Source organism: Schistosoma haematobium, chromosome 1 (assembly GCF_000699445.3).
Source record: "Schistosoma haematobium chromosome 1, whole genome shotgun sequence".
Lineage (NCBI taxonomy): Eukaryota > Metazoa > Platyhelminthes > Trematoda > Strigeidida > Schistosomatidae > Schistosoma > Schistosoma haematobium.
The window spans coordinates 22,733,832-22,756,407 of NC_067196.1; the positions used below are offsets into that span (position 1 = coordinate 22,733,832).

The window sequence follows — 22,576 nt, forward strand, 5'->3', positions numbered from 1 at the left end:
TATGTGTGAGGGGTGCTAGTTGCTCAAGTCTGCCGTTAATTTCGGATAGAGGTTTTTTTAGCTGACGGATGTCAGTAATATATCTATCAGTATTTTCGTGTGTAAAAGATGTACTACTGGACTCTTTAGTTTTTGAAATTTTAGATTTAGGCCTTGGTAGAACATACCATCTGGTAGACTGTGCTGACGTTTCGATGCACGTCGGTGTAGTGTCTTGTATGTCAACCAGTCTTACCGTTGGTATACTGCACGCAGAGATAGAGGGGTTGTAACATGGAGAATCAGATGATGATAGTGACATTTGTGTACGATACGCATATTGTTCAGTAGTTGAAGGTTCGACATTGTCAGGTACTGAATCGTCAGTAATAGGGGTTACAGATTTGGACCTTTTATTTGGCTTAGAAGTTGGTGGAATTTCTCTTTTACTGGAGTTATTGGCCATGATTTGAGACTGGGTGAGTACAGAGCTCGTCAAATTAAACATAATATCTGAGTATTAGTTGTTATTAAGTATTACCCTGGTTAATACTAGGATTAGAGACTGTGAGTATATAATGAATTGCAGATCTATTTACGACTTAAGTCCGCAATAGGTACAATACGAACTGATACTTGTCCGTCGAATAAAAATAAGTTTATTCCTTATTTTTCCGGGTAAGATGTACCCGATGTACAGGATAGGATGATAATCACAGTATAATACACCCTACAAAAGAGCAAGTCGAAGAATTCCTAAACCACGTGAAAAAAATGTTACCACTTTCAAAGTTCGCGCGTGTTGTAGAGGGATTTGGCCGTTGATGAAGCAATAGTGATCATATATCCAGGTCCGCTAACGGATGAAACAACCTATGGTTTTTTTCAGTTTGTAACGCACATATAATAATAATTTTTTAAGTTCCCCGGAATCTCGCAACTCACTCCAGGGTTTGCAAATAATAATAATATATTTCTGCATGTGCAGGTACACACCGTTTTTACAGGCATGATTTATAAATTACAACTTTTGTTGGTTCACAAAATGTTTCCCAACTTATTAAGTTGATGGTTGTTATAAAGTGAAATCGCATAGCACTTGTTGTAAACTATGACCTTGAGAGGACGCATACGTCAAGTTTGTTCCAAACGTCAGAAGTTTCATAGCTGTGCTCTCCGAGCAAGATTCTGAAGAAGAAAAAAGAGAAACAGAAGGGCAGCAAGGCACTTGGATATGAACGCCAAAGGTTGCTTAACATTGTGTAGTAGAACGGACAGAGGTGTAATAAATTAGGATAAATTCATATTATGTCTTGGTAGAGTGAAATGAAGTCAGAGGCTCCATATTAGAGAATGTACTAATAAAGAACAATGAGTTGTGATGTTTAACAAGTTGGAGTAAGCACACATGAAGGAAGGGAAGTCAAGGTTGGTACAAGGGAAGCGGTTTATTAGAAGGGTGTGTATATAGAGGGTGAAGTGTTAAGAATACTAATGACTACATCTTTTGTTGTCTAAATTTTTTTTCCTTTTTTTGTTTGTCCGATGCCAGCCACACAATCTTAGTGTTAAAGTCCGAGTTAGCATGTTATAGGTTGTCTAAGTAGAATAGCTAATCCACCATAATATTGGAAACATGAGTCTGAGTGGTGAGCGTAGGAAGACAATCTATATCACAGATTGATTGACTTATTCTCAATCATGAGGAGCCTGATACATAAAAAATGTTCTGTCCCCACAAACACGGGTGGATTGAAGTTATCGCCCTCACCATCAATGCTTGCTGGTCAGTAACTCCATCCTTCCTTTAATGTGTGAGGAACTGAATGATCATTATACACTGAATATTGCAAAATCCTTGGTGTTTTTTGTCACTGTTTTTATGTAGTATGTGGACACTTTTGTCGGCAGCAATGTTGAGCAGCCATTAGACCTAATAGATTAGAGTGTTTTTGATTCGTCCAGATCTATCACTGGCTTCCTAACAGTCGAAGCTCGACATGGCTTTGAAGACCGGCTGATAAAATGTTGTTGAAATCAGGAGGGTATTTCTCCATTCCTGTTTGACCAGAATAAGAACTTTGTGCTAATGGTCCTGCACAACATGTTCCTTTAGATACAAGTCATACAGTTTAGTCGACATAATGCCAAGATGGACTGTATTTCTATGGACGTCGTTAACACAACAGAATTACATGACCCTATTTTGGAGGCAATAATAAAGATCACCAGGAACATATGAAAGAGGTATAACGAGGTTGGTCATGCAAAAGAAGGGGAACGTTTCTTATACGGTATGTTTGGATGTGCACCCTACACTCCACCAGGTGCCTCCAGCCACTAGTATCTATTAAAAATACGCACCACATGGCCGGTGGGGAACAATAATGCAACTACCTTTCGGGAGGAGGTATTTACTACTGCAAATTTAAGCGTCTTCAAGTGTGGTTTACACTCATGAGTTTCAAATCAAAAGCATCAATTAATTACATACAAACACTGCAAAGTTACTTAGGAAAATGAATGGTCTGCGTAAAGTAAGTAATGTTAATAATACTTATCAGATAAGAAAATCTAAAACATAGACATATTAAATTACGGGCCAGGCCAGACAATTTCAGGCCAGTCTTTGTTTCGCAATGACGTATAAACCAAGATTGAAGATAGGGGGCCCTTTATCTACTATCCTACATCTTTACACGTCACGTGCGTACATTCGAGAGTTTAGTAATCGTGATGAATCCTTATAGTCTTCGACGAGGTTGTCTAACACCTCAAGATGTGTAGTTGAAGTAATCTGCAAGAAGCTTACTGCCGACACCGAGAACTAAGACTGTATGTTGAATGGACTACTCCTCTCTCTTTGTCTCGGGTGCAGTGGATCAGCCCCTTTAGACTTACATATGATAGAGGGGATTAGTCTACCGAAGCTCTGTTCATTGACTCTTTTGAAGAACTAGAATTGTTAAAAATGTTAAGTCAGCAACTCCACTGAGAAACAGCCAGACAAAGTCTCATGTGGACTGAATTTTCACAAACGATGAATTCTTAACTGACAATCTCTCAATCCTGGCTCACCTGAGAAAAAGGGGTCGCACAGTCACAAACTTCAATTCGATCAGCTGGGCGGAGCTAAAACGTCTGACCGATAAGATACGTTTGAATTTCAATTGGTTGGATGCGTCCCATTTTAAAAGGTCAATCTACGGCGGGTAGGCTGATAAACCTGTCTTCTACCCGATGTGAACGCTCATTGGGTTTCTAGCCCCACATAGACCTACGTACTGCAAGTCAATATATCCCACAAACGTTTACCAAAAGTAGCAAGCAAACTACAGTCACAGAGAGGCACACTCTTCAAACGCTAAAACTGAAAATGCACTACTGGGTGGAATACCAAAGAACTAGCGGCTACAGTAAAAACAAACAGTTCAACCAAGTAAAGAACCACTGCATATCATGTCGGGCTAACCGACGAGTTTGCCTTCAATCTGTAAAGCCTATTCCATCACATAAGTTTCCTTTGATAAGCCAAAAAGGTTTCTCAGTTATCGGGTCTTTAATAACCCAAACAATAACTAAGATGTTACTTCAAGGCCCCTGCCAAATGAGTTTTTAAACGTTCCAACAGTCTTCTACAATCCACGTTGATGAAGGCCTCATCTGCAATTTACGAGGAGTCTCATGAGTAGACCTAAACTCTAAATTTGTGTGTCACAAACTGCGGCAGCCAAATAACAGCATATTCTAGCCGAAATACTGTTCGCTCTAGTATACTGAGAAAAGTGCCTTCAATCGTGGCCACATCTCTTATTATAGTGTTCTCACACTCGTTAAACCGAAGCGCGGTCCCAAACAATCGGAAGCTGTCTCACAATTCACCAATTTTTAAAGAAGGGCGAAGCAATGACATTTCAAGTACAACTTTCATTATCTTCAAAAGTTATGGATTCTTTTATACGTGACCGATTACGTGTCTGCTTGCTATCGATAAACTTCTTTTCATGCCAAAAACACGGTTTCAAGGAGAGCAACTTATATATAACAACCGTCCTCGATACCACTGGGCAGATAGATATCATAAATCTTGACTTCTTAAGAGCTTTTGATAAGGTCAATCACACACGTCTCATCAACAAGCTCTAAGTGATAGTCATCAAGTCATTATTAATCGACTGGTTTAGCTCATATCTTGCTAATCAGCTTTTCGAGGCCAAAAAACTTTGCATTTTCACTGGTTACTGAGTGTCCGATTCCGGTCCTACGGGGTTCATCACTAGTCCTTATTTTTAATTCATATAAATAGCCTTTCTCATCAGGTATCGTCTGAGTTATTGCCTTCCACCGACATTACAGGGGAATTCGCAACCATGAGAATAAGCTAAAACTCCAGGAGTAACTGCTTTGACTTCAAAGTTGAGTAATGACAAACGGGCCTGTTTTCAAAGCTCCAAGGTTTGGAGCAGTTAATCTGAGACATGTTGCAAACTACACATAAAACTTAGGTAATCATCCTCCGGAGGTATTCCAATGTAAAAGAGATCCAGGTGTTTTAATGCCCTATGATCCAAAATTCTTACGCGAAATATGACAAATAACGCTATTCGAGCAGACCTAACACTGGTAACGCTGAAGCGCAATTTCAGCCAGTTTGACAGTAGATTTTTGCACTTAACCCTTAACAACCATATTCGCTCTCACATAGAATATGGAAACATAGCGTTTTCTCCCCCCCTCTAACACCATAAGAATACAGTGGAACATACACAGAGGCGAGTCATGAAATCACTCCCGGGACTCAAATTCAAGCCAGAACAACAGCACCTTAAATCGACGGATCTTTACTCACTAGGGCAAAGGCGTCTCATAAATGATCTATTAATTAATTATAGAGCCGAAAACACTCATAGGCACCCCCTAAAGTACTTATCCAAAATCAGGCTCAACATCAATCTTAGTGGCAACGCAGAGGAATTGGTGGAAAAAATCGCAATTTTGTTTACATCCACACCTGCTTTTTACAAGTAGTAGAATTGTGGAAATGGCTGCCGTCTGAGCTAGTCCAAGCGACTACCTAGGAGGACTTTGAGCCGAAAATCGACTTATCCTATAAGACTAAGGTCAGTATCTTATTGTAATTTACCAATAATTTTTCTTCATTATCGTTAAATATACCTAGGTTCCTACCTTAAGGTATCGGTGATCCACTGGCACTAGACACGGAAGCCTTTTCAGCGAAAGCTTCTATTCTGTCCAGAATCATTTGAACCTAAAAATGCCACTAGCACTCGGAGTTTGACAACACCCTAACCAGTAGCACCTTGTATAATCGGAATGTGTCAACCTAGTCAAATCAAAAGTCAGAAGTGAAGAGGTTCGAAGATACACTTGATAAGCTATCGATATATTGAGAATTGACCACTATATGCTGGCTAGGAGATGTGAAGCACGGCGTACCCACTCGTAATCTGGTTCGGATGCGTGACCGATCGCCTTAAGCTAGATAAGTCCATCAAAACTAATGCGGTCAGCATCAAATGTCGAAGGTCTGCAGAGCTATTGATTTTGAGGATTTATTTACCGCTACAGCTCAATCCCCCACAAAGTCAGGCAGTGATGACTCAAAAACGTGGCCAGCCAGAAGTCTAAACCTAGCAAGTTTATCGCTGGTAAACACTTTTCTGAAAGCTTGCTGTGTTCGCCAACGTTTGGTCTCCTTCCCTTACTATGAGGTGCCATGTGACCCAATATAGTAATGGAAAGCAAGTATGATAAAAATTTCGATTCATCGCAAACCGTCGGTTTTCTATGTTTTCTAGCCGTCCTGGAAAGCAAAAGATAAGATACATAGTTGCGCGTCGAATCACACTTGTATATGCGCAAAGACACAAAACGGACGATTAAGCAAAAACAAACATCGTAAACATGAGATAGCGTCAAACCGATTTTAGCAGAATGAACATTAAAAAATTAAAATGTGCACACATGAGCAAGCATATTTGAAATTAAAAACCTCCGCCCTTTTACACAATAATAGTGACGAGCATATTAAAAACAGTTTGCCTTTGTTTTTATTTACTTGTCTACGCCTGTTACTCCCAGTGGAGTATAGGCCGCCGGCCAGCATTCTCTAACCCACTCTGTCCTGGGACTTCCTTTCTAGCTCTATCAAATTTTTTTCATCCTTTTCATGCCTGTCGCCATTTCTCGACGCAGTATGTTCTTTGGTCTTCCTCCTTCCCTTTGGCCTTAAGGATTACATATAAGGCTTGTTTTGTGATGCAGTTGAGTGCTTTCATCAATGTGTGTCCTATCTACTTCCAGCGCTTCTTCCTGATTTCTTCCTCCGCTGGGATCTGGTTTGTTCTATCCCGTAGTAGGTTGCTGCTGATAGTGTCTGGCCAACGGATCCGAAGTATTTTGAGTAAACAGCTATTAATAAACACTTGTATCTTCTGGATGATGGCTTTCGTAGTTCTCCAGGATTCCGCCTCATACAGTAGAACCGTCTTGACATTTGTATTGAAAATCCTGACCTTGGTGTTGGTTGGCAGGGTTTTTGAGTTCCAGATGCTCCTCAGTTGTAAATATGTTGTTCTTGCTTTGCCGATCCGCGCCTTCACATCTGCATCAGGTACACTGTGTTCATCAATGATGCTGACCAGGTTTGTAAAGGTTTCTATATCTTCCAAAGCTTCTCCGTCAAATGTGATTCGATTGGCGCATGTTGTGTTGCATCGGAGTATCTTGCTTTTCACTTTGTGTATGTTGAGACCTACTGCTGTTGAGGCTGCTGCTACATTTATCTTCTCCTGAATTTGTCGTTGTGTTTGCGATAGAAGAGCCAGATCATCTGCGAAGTCTAGATCTTCCAGCGGCATCCTAGCTGTCCACTGTACCCCGTGCTTCTATCCAGATGTTGACGTCTTCATGATCCGGTCGATCACCAGGAGAAAGAGAAAGGGTGAGAGTAAGCAACCTTGCCTAACACCGGTCTTCACTTCGAACGACTTTGTCAACTGTCCTTCATGCACAATTTTTCAGTTTAATCCATCATAGGAATTCTGTATGGTATCCACTATCTTCTGAGGTACGCCGTGGTGTCAAAGAAGCTTCCATAGTGTTGTTCTGTCCACGTTATCAAATGCTTTCTCGTAGTCAATGAAGTTGGTATAGAGTGACGAATTCCATTCAACTGATTGTTCCACAGTGATCCGTAGTGTTGCGATTTGGTCTGTACAAAATCGATCCTTACGGAATCCAGATAGTTGGTCTTGAAGTTGGGTGTCATCGGAGTCCTTTATTCTGTTTAACGATACCCTATTGAAAACTTTCTCTGGTATTGAGAGAAGAGTGATGCTCCTGTAGTTACCACACTTGCTGAGATCGCCTTTCTTTGGTATTTTGACCAGAAGTCCTTCTTTCTAGTCTGTTGGTACTTGTTCTTAATCCCAAATCCTGCTGAAGAGAATGTGGAGTATCCTCGCAGTTACCGCTACATCTGCTTTCAGTGCCTCTGCTGGAATGTTGTCTGGTCCTACTGCCTTGCCGCCCTTACAGTTGTTTCATGTTTCCTTCTCTTGCAGCCTTTTCCGCCGTCATTACTAAATCTTCCACATATTTAGGTTGGACGGTTCTGATGCTCCTCTTCACCTGCTTGTTTACTTCTGTGTATATAGCTTGTGCCTTGACTTTCTCTGCTCTTGTTCGACTGGTATTGATTGCTGCTTTCTTGTTCCTCCTTTCTTGAATCTTATCCAGTGTATCAACAGTGATCCATTCCTTGTGATGGTGTTTCTTGTGACCCAGGACCTCATGATATGTTGAAGTGATTGCCTCTTTTATCCCTTTCCAGTTACTCTCCATAGTAGTTCCTTCTCCTTTGAGTAGATCATGAAGGGCCTGGAACCTATTGCTGAGGACTATCTTGAATTTGTTGAGTTTGTCAGTATCCCGAAGAAAAAGCGTATTAGACTTTTGTGATATTGTCCGCTTCTTGAGGTTCAATTTCATCCTGGCGACCAGCAAGTGATGATCTGATGCTATATCAGCTCCTCTCTTGGTTCTTACATCCTCCATTGTCCTCCTGAACTTTTTAATGATGCAGATATGGTCGATTCGATTCTGCGTAGTATGATCCGGTGAAGTCTATGTGGTTTTGTGTATGCGTTTGTGTGGGAATATAGTGTCGCCTATGATCAGTTTATTGAAGGCACATAGGCTTGCGAATCTCTCACCATTTTCGTTTCTTTCTCCCAGTCCATGTCGTCCCATGATGTCTTCATATCCGATGTTGTCCATTGCAACCTTGGCATTGAAATCTCCCATCAGAATGGTCAGGTCCTTTGTTGGGCACTTCTCCATGATTGACTGCAGCTTATCGTAGAATTGATCTTTAGCGTCCTCATTGTAATGGTTGGTAGGCGCATAGCATTGTATGACGTTCATTGCAATGCCCTATTTCCTTGTTTTGGGGGAGGATTTGATAGTCCTGTGTCCATGAGATTCGCATCCTATAATTGCTGTTTGTGCTTGTTTTGATAGCATCAATGCAACTCCTTGTGTATGTGGGGCATTTTCTACTTCACGGCCCGAGTATAACAGAAGCTTCCCTGAAGCTAGTCGTTGTTGTCCAACTTTCGTTCAATGTGTTTCACTGATCTCAAGCACCTCTAGGTTTTATCGCCTCATTTCTGCAGCAATTCGGAAGACTCTCTCAGTCTCCTACATTGTATGAGCAATCCATGTACCTAAATAGATGGTTGCTCTGGTTGTTAGAAGGGTCATTGGCTTTATGGCTTCCGAAGAAACTCGGCTTTCACCATGGGGCGTTATAACTTTTTTAAATGAAGGCCTTCTAACTCCCAGGACAGAGTTTAAATGGTTTGAATTATTCCTTCTGCTTAGCGTTTTTTAGCGAGTTGGTTTTCTACGGGATGGGCTCGCCAACCCCATGTCCAACCCTCCTCCTTTATCCGAGCTTACGACCGGCAGTAGCTTTAGGCGAAGTTTTGTTTTTATCTATGGACATAATAATACTAACAAATCGAGACGAAACAGCATGTTATGTAGTGTCTTATGTGCAGTAATCTATTAAGTGTTCTGGAAACCTTATTCTTCTTCCTAAACGCATTGTTTCAAGTTGGTTATCAGATGCTATCAAAGTGTCGTCGTGATTGTTGATTATCGGGTAAAGTGTAGTAATTGTGAGACTCGTGTCTTTCGATTGTACCGAAGGAAAGTCGACACGCATATAGTTGCCCTCTAAATACTCGGCTTCGGGGCTATCGATGCTGATGCTTTCGTTTTTTCCGTTCTTGAGAGCGGAGCGTTAGACTATGACAGAATCCTACCGACCCGTTTACTTGTGGATAGTAGGCAGTCGCTCTGGATCGTGTGGTTCCTAATAATGTAGCCAGACAACGATAAAGTCCAGGTTCGAAATGGCGTTCACGGTCTGTATAGATAGTGGGAGAGCAGCCGAAGTTTGCTACCCATCGTTCGCCGAAGACGACGACCACCGTTTCAGCATTAATGTTAATAATGGGCACTGCTTCTGGCCATCGAGTGAAACGATCTGCACAGGTTAAGAGATAAGAGTAATAATTTGGATCTGGTAAGGATTCTACCAAACCCCGATGAACACGGCCGAAACGAGCGTCCGCAGTTTTGAGAGAGCCTAAGGGACATTTGTTGTGTCTAATCACCTTACATTTCTGGCAGCTGACACAGGAGCGTGCCCACTCCCTCACGTCTTTATTCATACCAAAATCGGTCTGCTATGAGCTTGATGATTGCACGAACACCTGAATGAAAAAGCTTGTGCAACATATTGAAGACGTTGTGTCGATAGTGTTTCAGCTCTATTGGAAAATACCTATCTGCTTAATACATAGTTTCAGAGTTGGGAAGATAACTCGTTCTGAAGATCAGTGCCTTCTTTTTGAAGCTGGGCGAGTTTAAGAAGTTTGATCCTTCGGAAACTGTTCAAGGAAGCTATACGAGACAGGGCGTCTGCAAATACGTTGTTTTCGCCAGAAATGTGTTGTATATCGGAAGTAAACTGGGAAATGTAGTCCAGTTGTCGAGATTCTTGAGGTGAGTACTTGCCTAAAGATGAGATTAAAGGGAAGGTAAGAGGTTTGTCATCGGTGAAAAAGTAAATTCTCTCTTTCGACAGAGTGTTGAATGTACAGCACAATATAAGGTTAGGAGTTCCCCACCGGAAGCGCTATACCTCGATTCAACGTCTAGCAGCCGTATCAAGAAGAACGACAAAGATTGCCCGGTGTGGTTAACCCATTGTTGTATGACTCCTCCGAATACCCGATTGGATTCGTATACTGACATACTAGTGGATGTTTTGGTGTCCAGGTGTACGTGCAATGTTGTTTTTGGCGATAAGCTCCTTAACTGTAGATAATACATTCTTTGCGATATCGTCCAAATTGACGGATTTCGCGTTTCCACGAAGTTGGTCGATTAAAGGTCTCATAAGAGACTTACCAGGCGTTAAACGTGCGTAATTGCTTGATTGTGCTCGGTTCTGAATGTTTACAGTAATGCTGTGTTTTAGTGGTCGTTCGAAGACAAGGTCTAGATGCTGAAGATGTGACTCTCTGTCCTGACTTCCTATTAAGCAGTCATCAACAAAGGCATGTACTGTGTTAGGATCTCGAAGAACGTCATCGACGAATCTCTAGATAGTTTGTGCAGCATTTCTCAAACCAAATGGCAAGCAAACATCCGTAGATTCCGAAAGGGGTGATGATAACAATTTTAGGAATATCGTCAATAGCCATGGGAATTTGGTTATGTGCTTCAACCAAGCCGATTTTCGAAAAAGAGTCATATCTTTAAAGACAGCTGTCAAATCCTGAATGTGCGGAAACAGGTAACGGTCAGGACTGGTTTTGCATTCGATCGCCTATAGTCACAAGTTGGGCGCCAATCATTGTCCTCCATTTTAGGGACTACGTGCAACGGAGATGCCCATGGGCTGTTTGATGGTCGGATGATTCCTAAGTCTATCATGTGGTCGAATTCGTTCTTAACCAACCTCAACTCTTCGGGAGCTAGTCAGCTCGCTTTCGAGAATACAAGCCATTTGAACTCATCTTACCCATCCGTGTGATTGGATGAATAAGTGGTTTAGTTTCAACAGCTACGGATAAACAAACGTGAAAATTCAAACTCTTTATATTCAAAACTATCTTCAAAAGAGCAGCCTAAGATCTTATAGAACACTTGAAGCACTTTTTCAAGACGATATACAGGCACTTCAGGAGGATCTGACTCGACTCCAAAGTTAGGCAGATAATAACGGACTTACTTTTGACACTTCAGAGTGTAAAGTAGTCCATCTGCGACATGTCGCAGACTACAGTTATAGGTTGGGAAACTCCTCTTTAGTAGTATCCCAAGTAGAAAAAGATTTAGGAGTCCTGGTGCCCCATGATTTAAAGTCTTACGCTAACTGTGACGAAAATGCCTTCCAAGCAAACCTTGCACTGGTAACGTTGAAGCGCATTTTTGGACAGTTCGACGGAAGAACTTTTCATATAATCTTCAATAGTTTCATCCGTCCCCTCTTAGAGTATGGAGACATAGTACTCCCCCCCTCACTCCAAAAGGATAAGGACACTTTGGAGCGTATCCAACGGCGAGCCACGAAATCAGTTCGAGGACTCAAATTTAAATCTAGACCTTTACCCGTTAGAGTATAGGTGTCTTAGACGTGATTTATTGATGGCTTATAGTATTCTCAACACTTCTGGACATCCTCTTAAACAACTACTTAAGCTTAGTTCGAATAATAACCTAAGGGTAACACCCAGAAACTGGAGACACAACATAGCAAAACAGGATGTAGACATAACTTCTATTCCTTAAGAGTTGTCAAATGCTGGAACTCGCTGCCGGCCGAGCTAGTCCAAGCGACTTTCCAGGAGTCCTTCAATAGGCAACTTGACCTATTCTTAAGAACCAAGGACAGCATCATACTATGATTTACCAATTTCGTTTTCCTCTTTTAGTGTTAACATACCTAGGTTACTGCCTGGAGGATTTGTTGATCCCCTGCTACTATACACGGAAGCCTGTTAAGCGAAAGGTTCTTCTATTCCGTCCACAACCATTTGCACCATTTAAAGCATTTGAGCAAAGTCTGAAGGTTGAGCATAACGTGGCGGTTATATAAAGATGGGTTCCGAGGGCTTTCTTGGATTTGGTTTAAATGAAGAAGATGATAAACTGCTAAAGCAGTTATTGGAGTGTGATTGCGGAATGAAAACAATACTAGCCTTTGTTAGTTCAAGATTGCTTAGGCCACTGACTTCTTGGGAAATCAAGATACTTCGCAATCAAGTTTTCCCTGGTTTGATTGACTTCATGAAATTATCTATATTAAGGTTCCAAGAAACTCTCGGACGTACTGGATGAAATACGTAAAGATTCTATTGTGTTCGTGGAGCAGTGTGACGGTGAGATTACTCAAGTCTCTTTGTCACACTATGAGCAGATCGAGTTATATAAGAGGTTCCCAGAAGTTCTTAGTTTCAGTGTCACCTACAACGCTTGTCTCGTTGGGTGAGTGTAAAGTATTCTTTCCAACTTCTTAGATTTACTATTTTCCAGGTAGCTGTAACAGATGGTCTTCTATGTACAAGACCCATCATGTTTTCATTACATTCCTCAGAACAAACAGAAGATCTGTGCGTTTTGCTAAAGCATTTCCGTGAAATTTTTAAGGATGTTAGCTCAACCCTAACAGTAGCTGTAGATTGCCCAGTTTCTAAACCGGAGTTGGTGCAGGAATTCTTTCCAACTTCAAGGATTGTTTTGAGTTCGTCATACGTTAGAAAGGTCTTTAAGAAAAAGGTATTATACATTCTCCTTCTTTAACGTACAAGTAGTTTAAAAGTCCCGTTGCAAATAAAATTTTTGCTGGGTTGACATCTACGTTATGTCCAAACAAGTAAATAGAAATTTTATCAAACCTTTTCAGATTTAAATCTGATCTACAAAATATGAAGAAGTTAGATTCGAAGGTTTATGATTACGTCATTCAACATTGGATCCCTATAAAAGAAATGTGGGTGCCAGCGTTCTTACAAAATGTTGTTACATTAGGTACGAAAGTCAATGGTGTAGTAAAATGCGTTCATCCGCATATACGAGAAGCACTTAAAGAAAATGACTCACTGAAAGATTGCTTGATGGCTTTACATAAGGAAGTTAGAAAATACTGTAACCTCTTAGAAAATGAGACTTCTTTTCGCCTTCTCAAACATAAAAGGTTCAATGTAGACGAAAAGTTACATGAATTTCTCAATCAACTCACAGATTATGCTTCTGATAAAACCTACAACGACATCGTACGCGAAAGTGACATCACCATTGAACAAGTTGAGGACGATTGCGTATTTTGTTCAGATGATGGGAATTCTTACAGAGTGGATAGAAATAATGGCGTGTGTTCATGTTCACTAAATTCAGTTGAGTTGATACCATGCAGACATCTCATGAAAGTCCACTTTTCTATCGGTTTGCATACAGGTAAGTTGGTTTAAAATTTATTCGGGATCTAGGTACACCTTGTAGATACCCGCGGTGGCTTAGATCTCATAATCTTCAACCACTATCAACTGCTTCGACGAGGGATAAGCGAATTGACGTCAATAGTGCTATGGCAATGGTCATTAGAAAACTAAAGATGTTACAAGACCAGTGTTCACCGACTGTCGTTTTCGAAACTGTCAATCGAATAAATGCCATCATCGGAAAATCCACCACGGAAAATTTATGTATATCTCCCACCTTATCAGATTCCTTTTAAATTAAATACTATCTACTTGTAACATTTGGACGGCGCTTGAGTCAGTCATTTGACCGAGTAATATTCATTTCTCGTTCATCTAAAAATATATTTTTTTGCTGTATAAACGATAACTGCCTTTAAACTCACTAGTTTGCAATTGACTATGTATTTGTTAAATATTTGATCCACAAAATGTACAGTATTAAAGATAAAAATTTTGTTCAACTGATACATCACATCAGGTAACGATCTACTCAAGACGAGTTTTTCCACCATATAAAGGAAAAAGAAATAATTCGAACACTCCGACAACCAGGTAACAACTGTGTGATTTTAATATTATCAATAATATTATTCATTTTTCTATATCTGTAATATAAAACATCACAAACCTTGACATCGAATAATGCCCGTTCACTTTATGTAACTGTATCTTCTGTCTTAGAAATGAGTGTGTCATAAATCACTTCAGCGAGTGGCGTTTCATAAGGCCACAATCCACGATATCTAAATGTAAACACATGTCATATGAATACCACAGGCATTATATCTTTCATGAATATTAACAAACATAGTATCGGATATATCACACAAGTTTCTGGACTTTAATGTCATGTCATTAGTACCAGAACATACTGAAAAACGCACAACACAAAATGGACCTGAAAAAAGGATTACGAAACAAAACTTTTCCACAATTAATCACACCATTTACCACCAACCTAAAAAACACATAAAAATAGGAATATTGCTGGAGAAGAATTCCACAATAATTGATGTTCCATAGCACGAAGAACGTTCATCTGCGTTGCTGTGTCTGCCTCTGTGAAAGGGTGCGCGCACACACACAGACGTACATCCAGATAGATAGAGAGACGTCTGACATTTGATTGTTTATTGCAGAGGATGTTTGCTGTGATGATGAGTAGTCGAATGTGTTGTGTGGTAGGTCATTTCGATGTCTGAGTGTGGTTGATGAGTCAGTTTGCGAATGGATATGGTGAGAGTGTTGTGTTGTGTTGTGTTGTTTGGTTTGTGATCGTCTAGCGCGATGTTGTTTGTATGATGTAGAGAGCAGTGTTGTTCGTATGATCATGCGATAGCTTGTGTCCGCGTGTAACAATATCAATGTAAGCATATATATATATATATATATATATATATATATATTTCTGTGACGAATGCTGGTTGAATGTGATAACATAATTGTGGTGTGAGTTGTGAGTTGAGTTTTCGTTTAGAGAGTGTGTGTGTGTGTGTGTTGAGCAGTCGGTTGGTGTTTGCTATGTGTGTTATGTGGATAAGATTTCTCCCTGTCGTTCGTGTATTGTATTCGTAGGAACTGATCTGTTCGTTTGGAGATTGTGTTATGTTATGTCGGAGAGTGTGGTTGTGGTTATGGTTGCGGGTGCTAGGAAGACGGACTGTTGAGAGAGTGTATAATGAGTTATTTTGTTGAGTTGAAAATGAAATGTGGCAGTTGTGATGTATATTTGTTTGGCGGTATTTGTTTTTGATAGTGGAGAAAGGCGTGACAATGTACTGAAACGACGAATGACTGTATGACAAATTGATTGATTGTGTATGGTGACAAGGATGTTTGAAGTTGTGTTTGGTGTTGTTTCTGTTGCATCTGGTGGGAGTTTGTGTGTGTGTGTGTGTGTGTGAAGGTGTGTATATTTGCGACATGTTGTCGGTGAAGGAATACGAGGGATTTGTTGTGTATTGGATTTATTTGATTGTACTGACTATGGTTTATGTTGATGAGGTGTGTCGGAGACGTGGGTGACAGTCATGAATGTTGGGTTGTTGTGTGTTTTTGGGTGTTGGTGAATATTGGTGATCGGTTTGATGCGGCATGGTATGTGAGTGAGGTCGATTGTATATGTATATATATATATATATATATGTATATATGTGTGTGTGTGTGTCTGTTGTTGGTTTGTTGAGTGTTTGAATTTGTCTGTTAGTCGAGGTGATTGTTGTGCAAGAGCTCCACATTCCTAGTTGTTGTTCCATGGAATACTAATGACCTTGCGAAATGAATGTTCATCTGTGTTGTTGTGTCTGCCTCTGTGAAAGGGTGCGCGCACACACACAGACGTACATCCAGATAGATAGAGAGACGTCTGACGTTTGATTGTTTATTGCAGAGGATGTTTGCTGTGATGATGAGTGGTCGAATGTGTTGTGTGGTAGGTCATTTCGATGTCTGAGTGTGGTTGATGAGTCAGTTTGCGAATGGATATGGTGAGAGTGTTGTGTTGTGTTGTGTTGTTTGGTTTGTGATCGTCTAGCGCGATGTTGTTTGTATGATGTAGAGAGCAGTGTTGTTCGTATGATCATGCGATAGCTTGTGTCCGCGTGTAACAATATCAATGTAAGCATATATATATATATATATATTTCTGTGACGAATGCTGGTTGAATGTGATAACATAATTGTGGTGTGAGTTGTGAGTTGAGTTTTCGTTTAGAGAGTGTGTGTGTGTGTGTGTTGAGCAGTCGGTTGGTGTTTGTTATGTGTGTTATGTGGATAAGATTTCTCCCTGTCGTTCGTGTATTGTATTCGTAGGAACTGATCTGTTCGTTTGGAGATTGTGTTATGTTATGTCGGAGAGTGTGGTTGTGGTTATGGTTGCGGGTGCTAGGAAGACGGACTGTTGAGAGAGTGTATAATGAGTTATTTTGTTGAGTTGAAAATGAAATGTGGCAGTTGTGATGTATATTTGTTTGGCGGTATTTGTTTTTGATAGTGGAGAAAGGCGTGACAATGTACTGAAACGACGAATGACTGTATGACAAATTGATTGATTGTGTATGGTGACAAGGATGTTTGAAGTTGTGTTTGGTGTTGTTTCTGTTGCATCTGGTGGGAGTTTGTGTGTGTGTGTGTGTGTGTGAAGGTGTGTATATTTGCGACATGTTGTCGGTGAAGGAATACGAGGGATTTGTTGTGTATTGGATTTATTTGATTGTACTGACTATGGTTTATGTTGATGAGGTGTGTCGGAGACGTGGGTGACAGTCATGAATGTTGGGTTGTTGTGTGTTTTGGGTGTTGGTGAATATTGGTGATCGGTTTGATGCGGCATGGTATGTGAGTGAGGTCGATTGTATATGTATATATATATATATATATATGTATATATGTGTGTGTGTGTGTCTGTTGTTGGTTTGTTGAGTGTTTGAATTTGTCTGTTAGTCGAGGTGATTGTTGTGCAAGAGCTCCACATTCCTAGTTGTTGTTCCATGGAATACTAATGACCTTGCGAAATGAATGTTCATCTGTGTTGTTGTGTCTGCCTCTGTGAAAGGGTGCGCGCACACACACAGACGTACATCCAGATAGATAGAGAGACGTCTGACGTTTGATTGTTTATTGCAGAGGATGTTTGCTGTGATGATGAGTGGTCGAATGTGTTGTGTGGTAGGTCATTTCGATGTCTGAGTGTGGTTGATGAGTCAGTTTGCGAATGGATATGGTGAGAGTGTTGTGTTGTGTTGTGTTGTTTGGTTTGTGATCGTCTAGCGCGATGTTGTTTGTATGATGTAGAGAGCAGTGTTGTTCGTATGATCATGCGATAGCTTGTGTCCGCGTGTAACAATATCAATGTAAGCATATATATATATATATATTTCTGTGACGAATGCTGGTTGAATGTGATAACATAATTGTGGTGTGAGTTGTGAGTTGAGTTTTCGTTTAGAGAGTGTGTGTGTGTGTGTGTTGAGCAGTCGGTTGGTGTTTGCTATGTGTGTTATGTGGATAAGATTTCTCCCTGTCGTTCGTGTATTGTATTCGTAGGAACTGATCTGTTCGTTTGGAGATTGTGTTATGTTATGTCGGAGAGTGTGGTTGTGGTTATGGTTGCGGGTGCTAGGAAGACGGACTGTTGAGAGAGTGTATAATGAGTTATTTTGTTGAGTTGAAAATGAAATGTGGCAGTTGTGATGTATATTTGTTTGGCGGTATTTGTTTTTGATAGTGGAGAAAGGCGTGACAATGTACTGAAACGACGAATGACTGTATGACAAATTGATTGATTGTGTATGGTGACAAGGATGTTTGAAGTTGTGTTTGGTGTTGTTTCTGTTGCATCTGGTGGGAGTTGTGTGTGTGTGTGTGTGTGTGAAGGTGTGTATATTTGCGACATGTTGTCGGTGAAGGAATACGAGGGATTTGTTGTGTATTGGATTTATTTGATTGTACTGACTATGGTTTATGTTGATGAGGTGTGTCGGAGACGTGGGTGACAGTCATGAATGTTGGGTTGTTGTGTGTTTTTGGGTGTTGGTGAATATTGGTGATCGGTTTGATGCGGCATGGTATGTGAGTGAGGTCGATTGTATATATATATATATATATATATATATGTATATATATGTGTGTGTGTGTCTGTTGTTGGTTTGTTGAGTGTTTGAATTTGTCTGTTAGTCGAGGTGATTGTTGTGCAAGAGCTCCACATTCCTAGTTGTTGTTCCATGGAATACTAATGACCTTGCGAAATGAATGTTCATCTGTGTTGTTGTGTCTGCCTCTGTGAAAGGGTGCGCGACACACACAGACGTACATCCAGATAGATAGAGAGACGTCTGACGTTTGATTGTTTATTGCAGAGGATGTTTGCTGTGATGATGAGTGGTCGAATGTGTTGTGTGGTAGGTCATTTCGATGTCTGAGTGTGGTTGATGAGTCAGTTTGCGAATGGATATGGTGAGAGTGTTGTGTTGTGTTGTGTTGTTTGGTTTGTGATCGTCTAGCGCGATGTTGTTTGTATGATGTAGAGAGCAGTGTTGTTCGTATGATCATGCGATAGCTTGTGTCCGCGTGTAACAATATCAATGTAAGCATATATATATATATATATATATATATATATTTCTGTGACGAATGCTGGTTGAATGTGATAACATAATTGTGGTGTGAGTTGTGAGTTGAGTTTTCGTTTAGAGAGTGTGTGTGTGTGTGTTGAGCAGTCGGTTGGTGTTTGCTATGTGTGTTATGTGGATAAGATTTCTCCCTGTCGTTCGTGTATTGTATTCGTAGGAACTGATCTGTTCGTTTGGAGATTGTGTTATGTTATGTCGGAGAGTGTGGTTGTGGTTATGGTTGCGGGTGCTAGGAAGACGGACTGTTGAGAGAGTGTATAATGAGTTATTTTGTTGAGTTGAAAATGAAATGTGGCAGTTGTGATGTATATTTGTTTGGCGGTATTTGTTTTTGATAGTGGAGAAAGGCGTGACAATGTACTGAAACGACGAATGACTGTATGACAAATTGATTGATTGTGTATGGTGACAAGGATGTTTGAAGTTGTGTTTGGTGTTGTTTCTGTTGCATCTGGTGGGAGTGTGTGTGTGTGTGTGTGTGTGTGTGAAGGTGTGTATATTTGCGACATGTTGTCGGTGAAGGAATACGAGGGATTTGTTGTGTATTGGATTTATTTGATTGTACTGACTATGGTTTATGTTGATGAGGTGTGTCGGAGACGTGGGTGACAGTCATGAATGTTGGGTTGTTGTGTGTTTTTGGGTGTTGGTGAATATTGGTGATCGGTTTGATGCGGCATGGTATGTGAGTGAGGTCGATTGTATATGTATATATATATATATGTATATGTATATATGTGTGTGTGTGTGTCTGTTGTTGGTTTGTTGAGTGTTTGAATTTGTCTGTTAGTCGAGGTGATTGTTGTGCAAGAGCTCCACATTCCTAGTTGTTGTTCCATGGAATACTAATGACCTTGCGAAATGAATGTTCATCTGTGTTGTTGTGTCTGCCTCTGTGAAAGGGTGCGCGCACACACACAGACGTACATCCAGATAGATAGAGAGACGTCTGACGTTTGATTGTTTATTGCAGAGGATGTTTGCTGTGATGATGAGTGGTCGAATGTGTTGTGTGGTAGGTCATTTCGATGTCTGAGTGTGGTTGATGAGTCAGTTTGCGAATGGATATGGTGAGAGTGTTGTGTTGTGTTGTGTTGTTTGGTTTGTGATCGTCTAGCGCGATGTTGTTTGTATGATGTAGAGAGCAGTGTTGTTCGTATGATCATGCGATAGCTTGTGTCCGCGTGTAACAATATCAATGTAAGCATATATATATATATATATATATATTTCTGTGACGAATGCTGGTTGAATGTGATAACATAATTGTGGTGTGAGTTGTGAGTTGAGTTTTCGTTTAGAGTGTGTGTGTGTGTGTGTTGAGCAGTCGGTTGGTGTTTGCTATGTGTGTTATGTGGATAAGATTTCTCCCTGTCGTTCGTGTATTGTATTCGTAGGAACTGATCTGTTCGTTTGGAGATTGTGTTATGTTATGTCGGAGAGTGTGGTTGTGGTTATGGTTGCGGGTGCTAGGAAGACGGACTGTTGAGAGAGTGTATAATGAGTTATTTTGTTGAGTTGAAAATGAAATGTGGCAGTTGTGATGTATATTTGTTTGGCGGTATTTGTTTTTGATAGTGGAGAAAGGCGTGACAATGTACTGAAACGACGAATGACTGTATGACAAATTGATTGATTGTGTATGGTGACAAGGATGTTTGAAGTTGTGTTTGGTGTTGTTTCTGTTGCATCTGGTGGGAGTTTGTGTGTGTGTGTGAAGGTGTGTATATTTGCGACATGTTGTCGGTGAAGGAATACGAGGGATTTGTTGTGTATTGGATTTATTTGATTGTACTGACTATGGTTTATGTTGATGAGGTGTGTCGGAGACGTGGGTGACAGTCATGAATGTTGGGTTGTTGTGTGTTTTTGGGTGTTGGTGAATATTGGTGATCGGTTTGATGCGGCATGGTATGTGAGTGAGGTCGATTGTATATGTATATATATATATATATATGTATATATGTGTGTGTGTGTGTCTGTTGTTGGTTTGTTGAGTGTTTGAATTTGTCTGTTAGTCGAGGTGATTGTTGTGCAAGAGCTCCACATTCCTAGTTGTTGTTCCATGGAATACTAATGACCTTGCGAAATGAATGTTCATCTGTGTTGTTGTGTCTGCCTCTGTGAAAGGGTGCGCGCACACACACAGACGTACATCCAGATAGATAGAGAGACGTCTGACGTTTGATTGTTTATTGCAGAGGATGTTTGCTGTGATGATGAGTGGTCGAATGTGTTGTGTGGTAGGTCATTTCGATGTCTGAGTGTGGTTGATGAGTCAGTTTGCGAATGGATATGGTGAGAGTGTTGTGTTGTGTTGTGTTGTTTGGTTTGTGATCGTCTAGCGCGATGTTGTTTGTATGATGTAGAGAGCAGTGTTGTTCGTATGATCATGCGATAGCTTGTGTCCGCGTGTAACAATATCAATGTAAGCATATATATATATATATATATATATATTTCTGTGACGAATGCTGGTTGAATGTGATAACATAATTGTGGTGTGAGTTGTGAGTTGAGTTTTCGTTTAGAGAGTGTGTGTGTGTGTGTGTTGAGCAGTCGGTTGGTGTTTGCTATGTGTGTTATGTGGATAAGATTTCTCCCTGTCGTTCGTGTATTGTATTCGTAGGAACTGATCTGTTCGTTTGGAGATTGTGTTATGTTATGTCGGAGAGTGTGGTTGTGGTTATGGTTGCGGGTGCTAGGAAGACGGACTGTTGAGAGAGTGTATAATGAGTTATTTTGTTGAGTTGAAAATGAAATGTGGCAGTTGTGATGTATATTTGTTTGGCGGTATTTGTTTTTGATAGTGGAGAAAGGCGTGACAATGTACTGAAACGACGAATGACTGTATGACAAATTGATTGATTGTGTATGGTGACAAGGATGTTTGAAGTTGTGTTTGGTGTTGTTTCTGTTGCATCTGGTGGGAGTTTGTGTGTGTGTGTGTGTGTGTGTGAAGGTGTGTATATTTGCGACATGTTGTCGGTGAAGGAATACGAGGGATTTGTTGTGTATTGGATTTATTTGATTGTACTGACTATGGTTTATGTTGATGAGGTGTGTCGGAGACGTGGGTGACAGTCATGAATGTTGGGTTGTTGTGTGTTTTGGGTGTTGGTGAATATTGGTGATCGGTTTGATGCGGCATGGTATGTGAGTGAGGTCGATTGTATATGTATATATATATATATATATGTATATATGTGTGTGTGTGTCTGTTGTTGGTTTGTTGAGTGTTTGAATTTGTCTGTTAGTCGAGGTGATTGTTGTGCAAGAGCTCCACATTCCTGGTTGTTGTTCCATGGAATACTAATGACCTTGCGAAATGAATGTTCATCTGTGTTGTTGTGTCTGCCTCTGTGAAAGGGTGCGCGACACACACAGACGTACATCCAGATAGATAGAGAGACGTCTGACGTTTGATTGTTTATTGCAGAGGATGTTTGCTGTGATGATGAGTGGTCGAATGTGTTGTGTGGTAGGTCATTTCGATGTCTGAGTGTGGTTGATGAGTCAGTTTGCGAATGGATATGGTGAGAGTGTTGTGTTGTGTTGTGTTGTTTGGTTTGTGATCGTCTAGCGCGATGTTGTTTGTATGATGTAGAGAGCAGTGTTGTTCGTATGATCATGCGATAGCTTGTGTCCGCGTGTAACAATATCAATGTAATATATATATATATATATATATATTTCTGTGACGAATGCTGGTTGAATGTGATAACATAATTGTGGTGTGAGTTGTGAGTTGAGTTTTCGTTTAGAGAGTGTGTGTGTGTGTGTTGAGCAGTCGGTTGGTGTTTGCTATGTGTGTTATGTGGATAAGATTTCTCCCTGTCGTTCGTGTATTGTATTCGTAGGAACTGATCTGTTCGTTTGGAGATT

The 22,576-nt window shown here is 40.5% G+C and overlaps 1 protein-coding gene across 2 annotated transcripts in view; it reads left to right on the forward strand.

Annotated features, from left to right (window-relative positions):
• Positions 1-12,044: 12,044 nt before the first annotated feature.
• Positions 12,045-22,576, forward strand: part of ZSWIM3_3 (Zinc finger, SWIM-type containing 3) — a gene marked incomplete at its 5' end in the record, with an annotated part of 44,487 nt that continues 33,955 nt past the window's right edge. The window contains 6 exons of one of the 2 annotated variants that reach the window (XM_051213257.1): positions 12,045-12,355; positions 12,390-12,567; positions 12,600-12,858; positions 12,891-12,955; positions 12,986-13,536; positions 13,582-20,486. In XM_051213257.1, coding sequence (XP_051073437.1) covers positions 13,008-13,536; positions 13,582-13,691 — 639 coding nt within the window. In that variant the 3' untranslated portion in view covers positions 13,692-20,486. Of the gene's footprint in view, positions 12,356-12,389; positions 12,568-12,599; positions 12,859-12,890; positions 12,956-12,985; positions 13,537-13,568; positions 20,487-22,576 lie in introns of those variants that run through there. The other variant, XM_051213258.1, reaches the window with a different exon arrangement.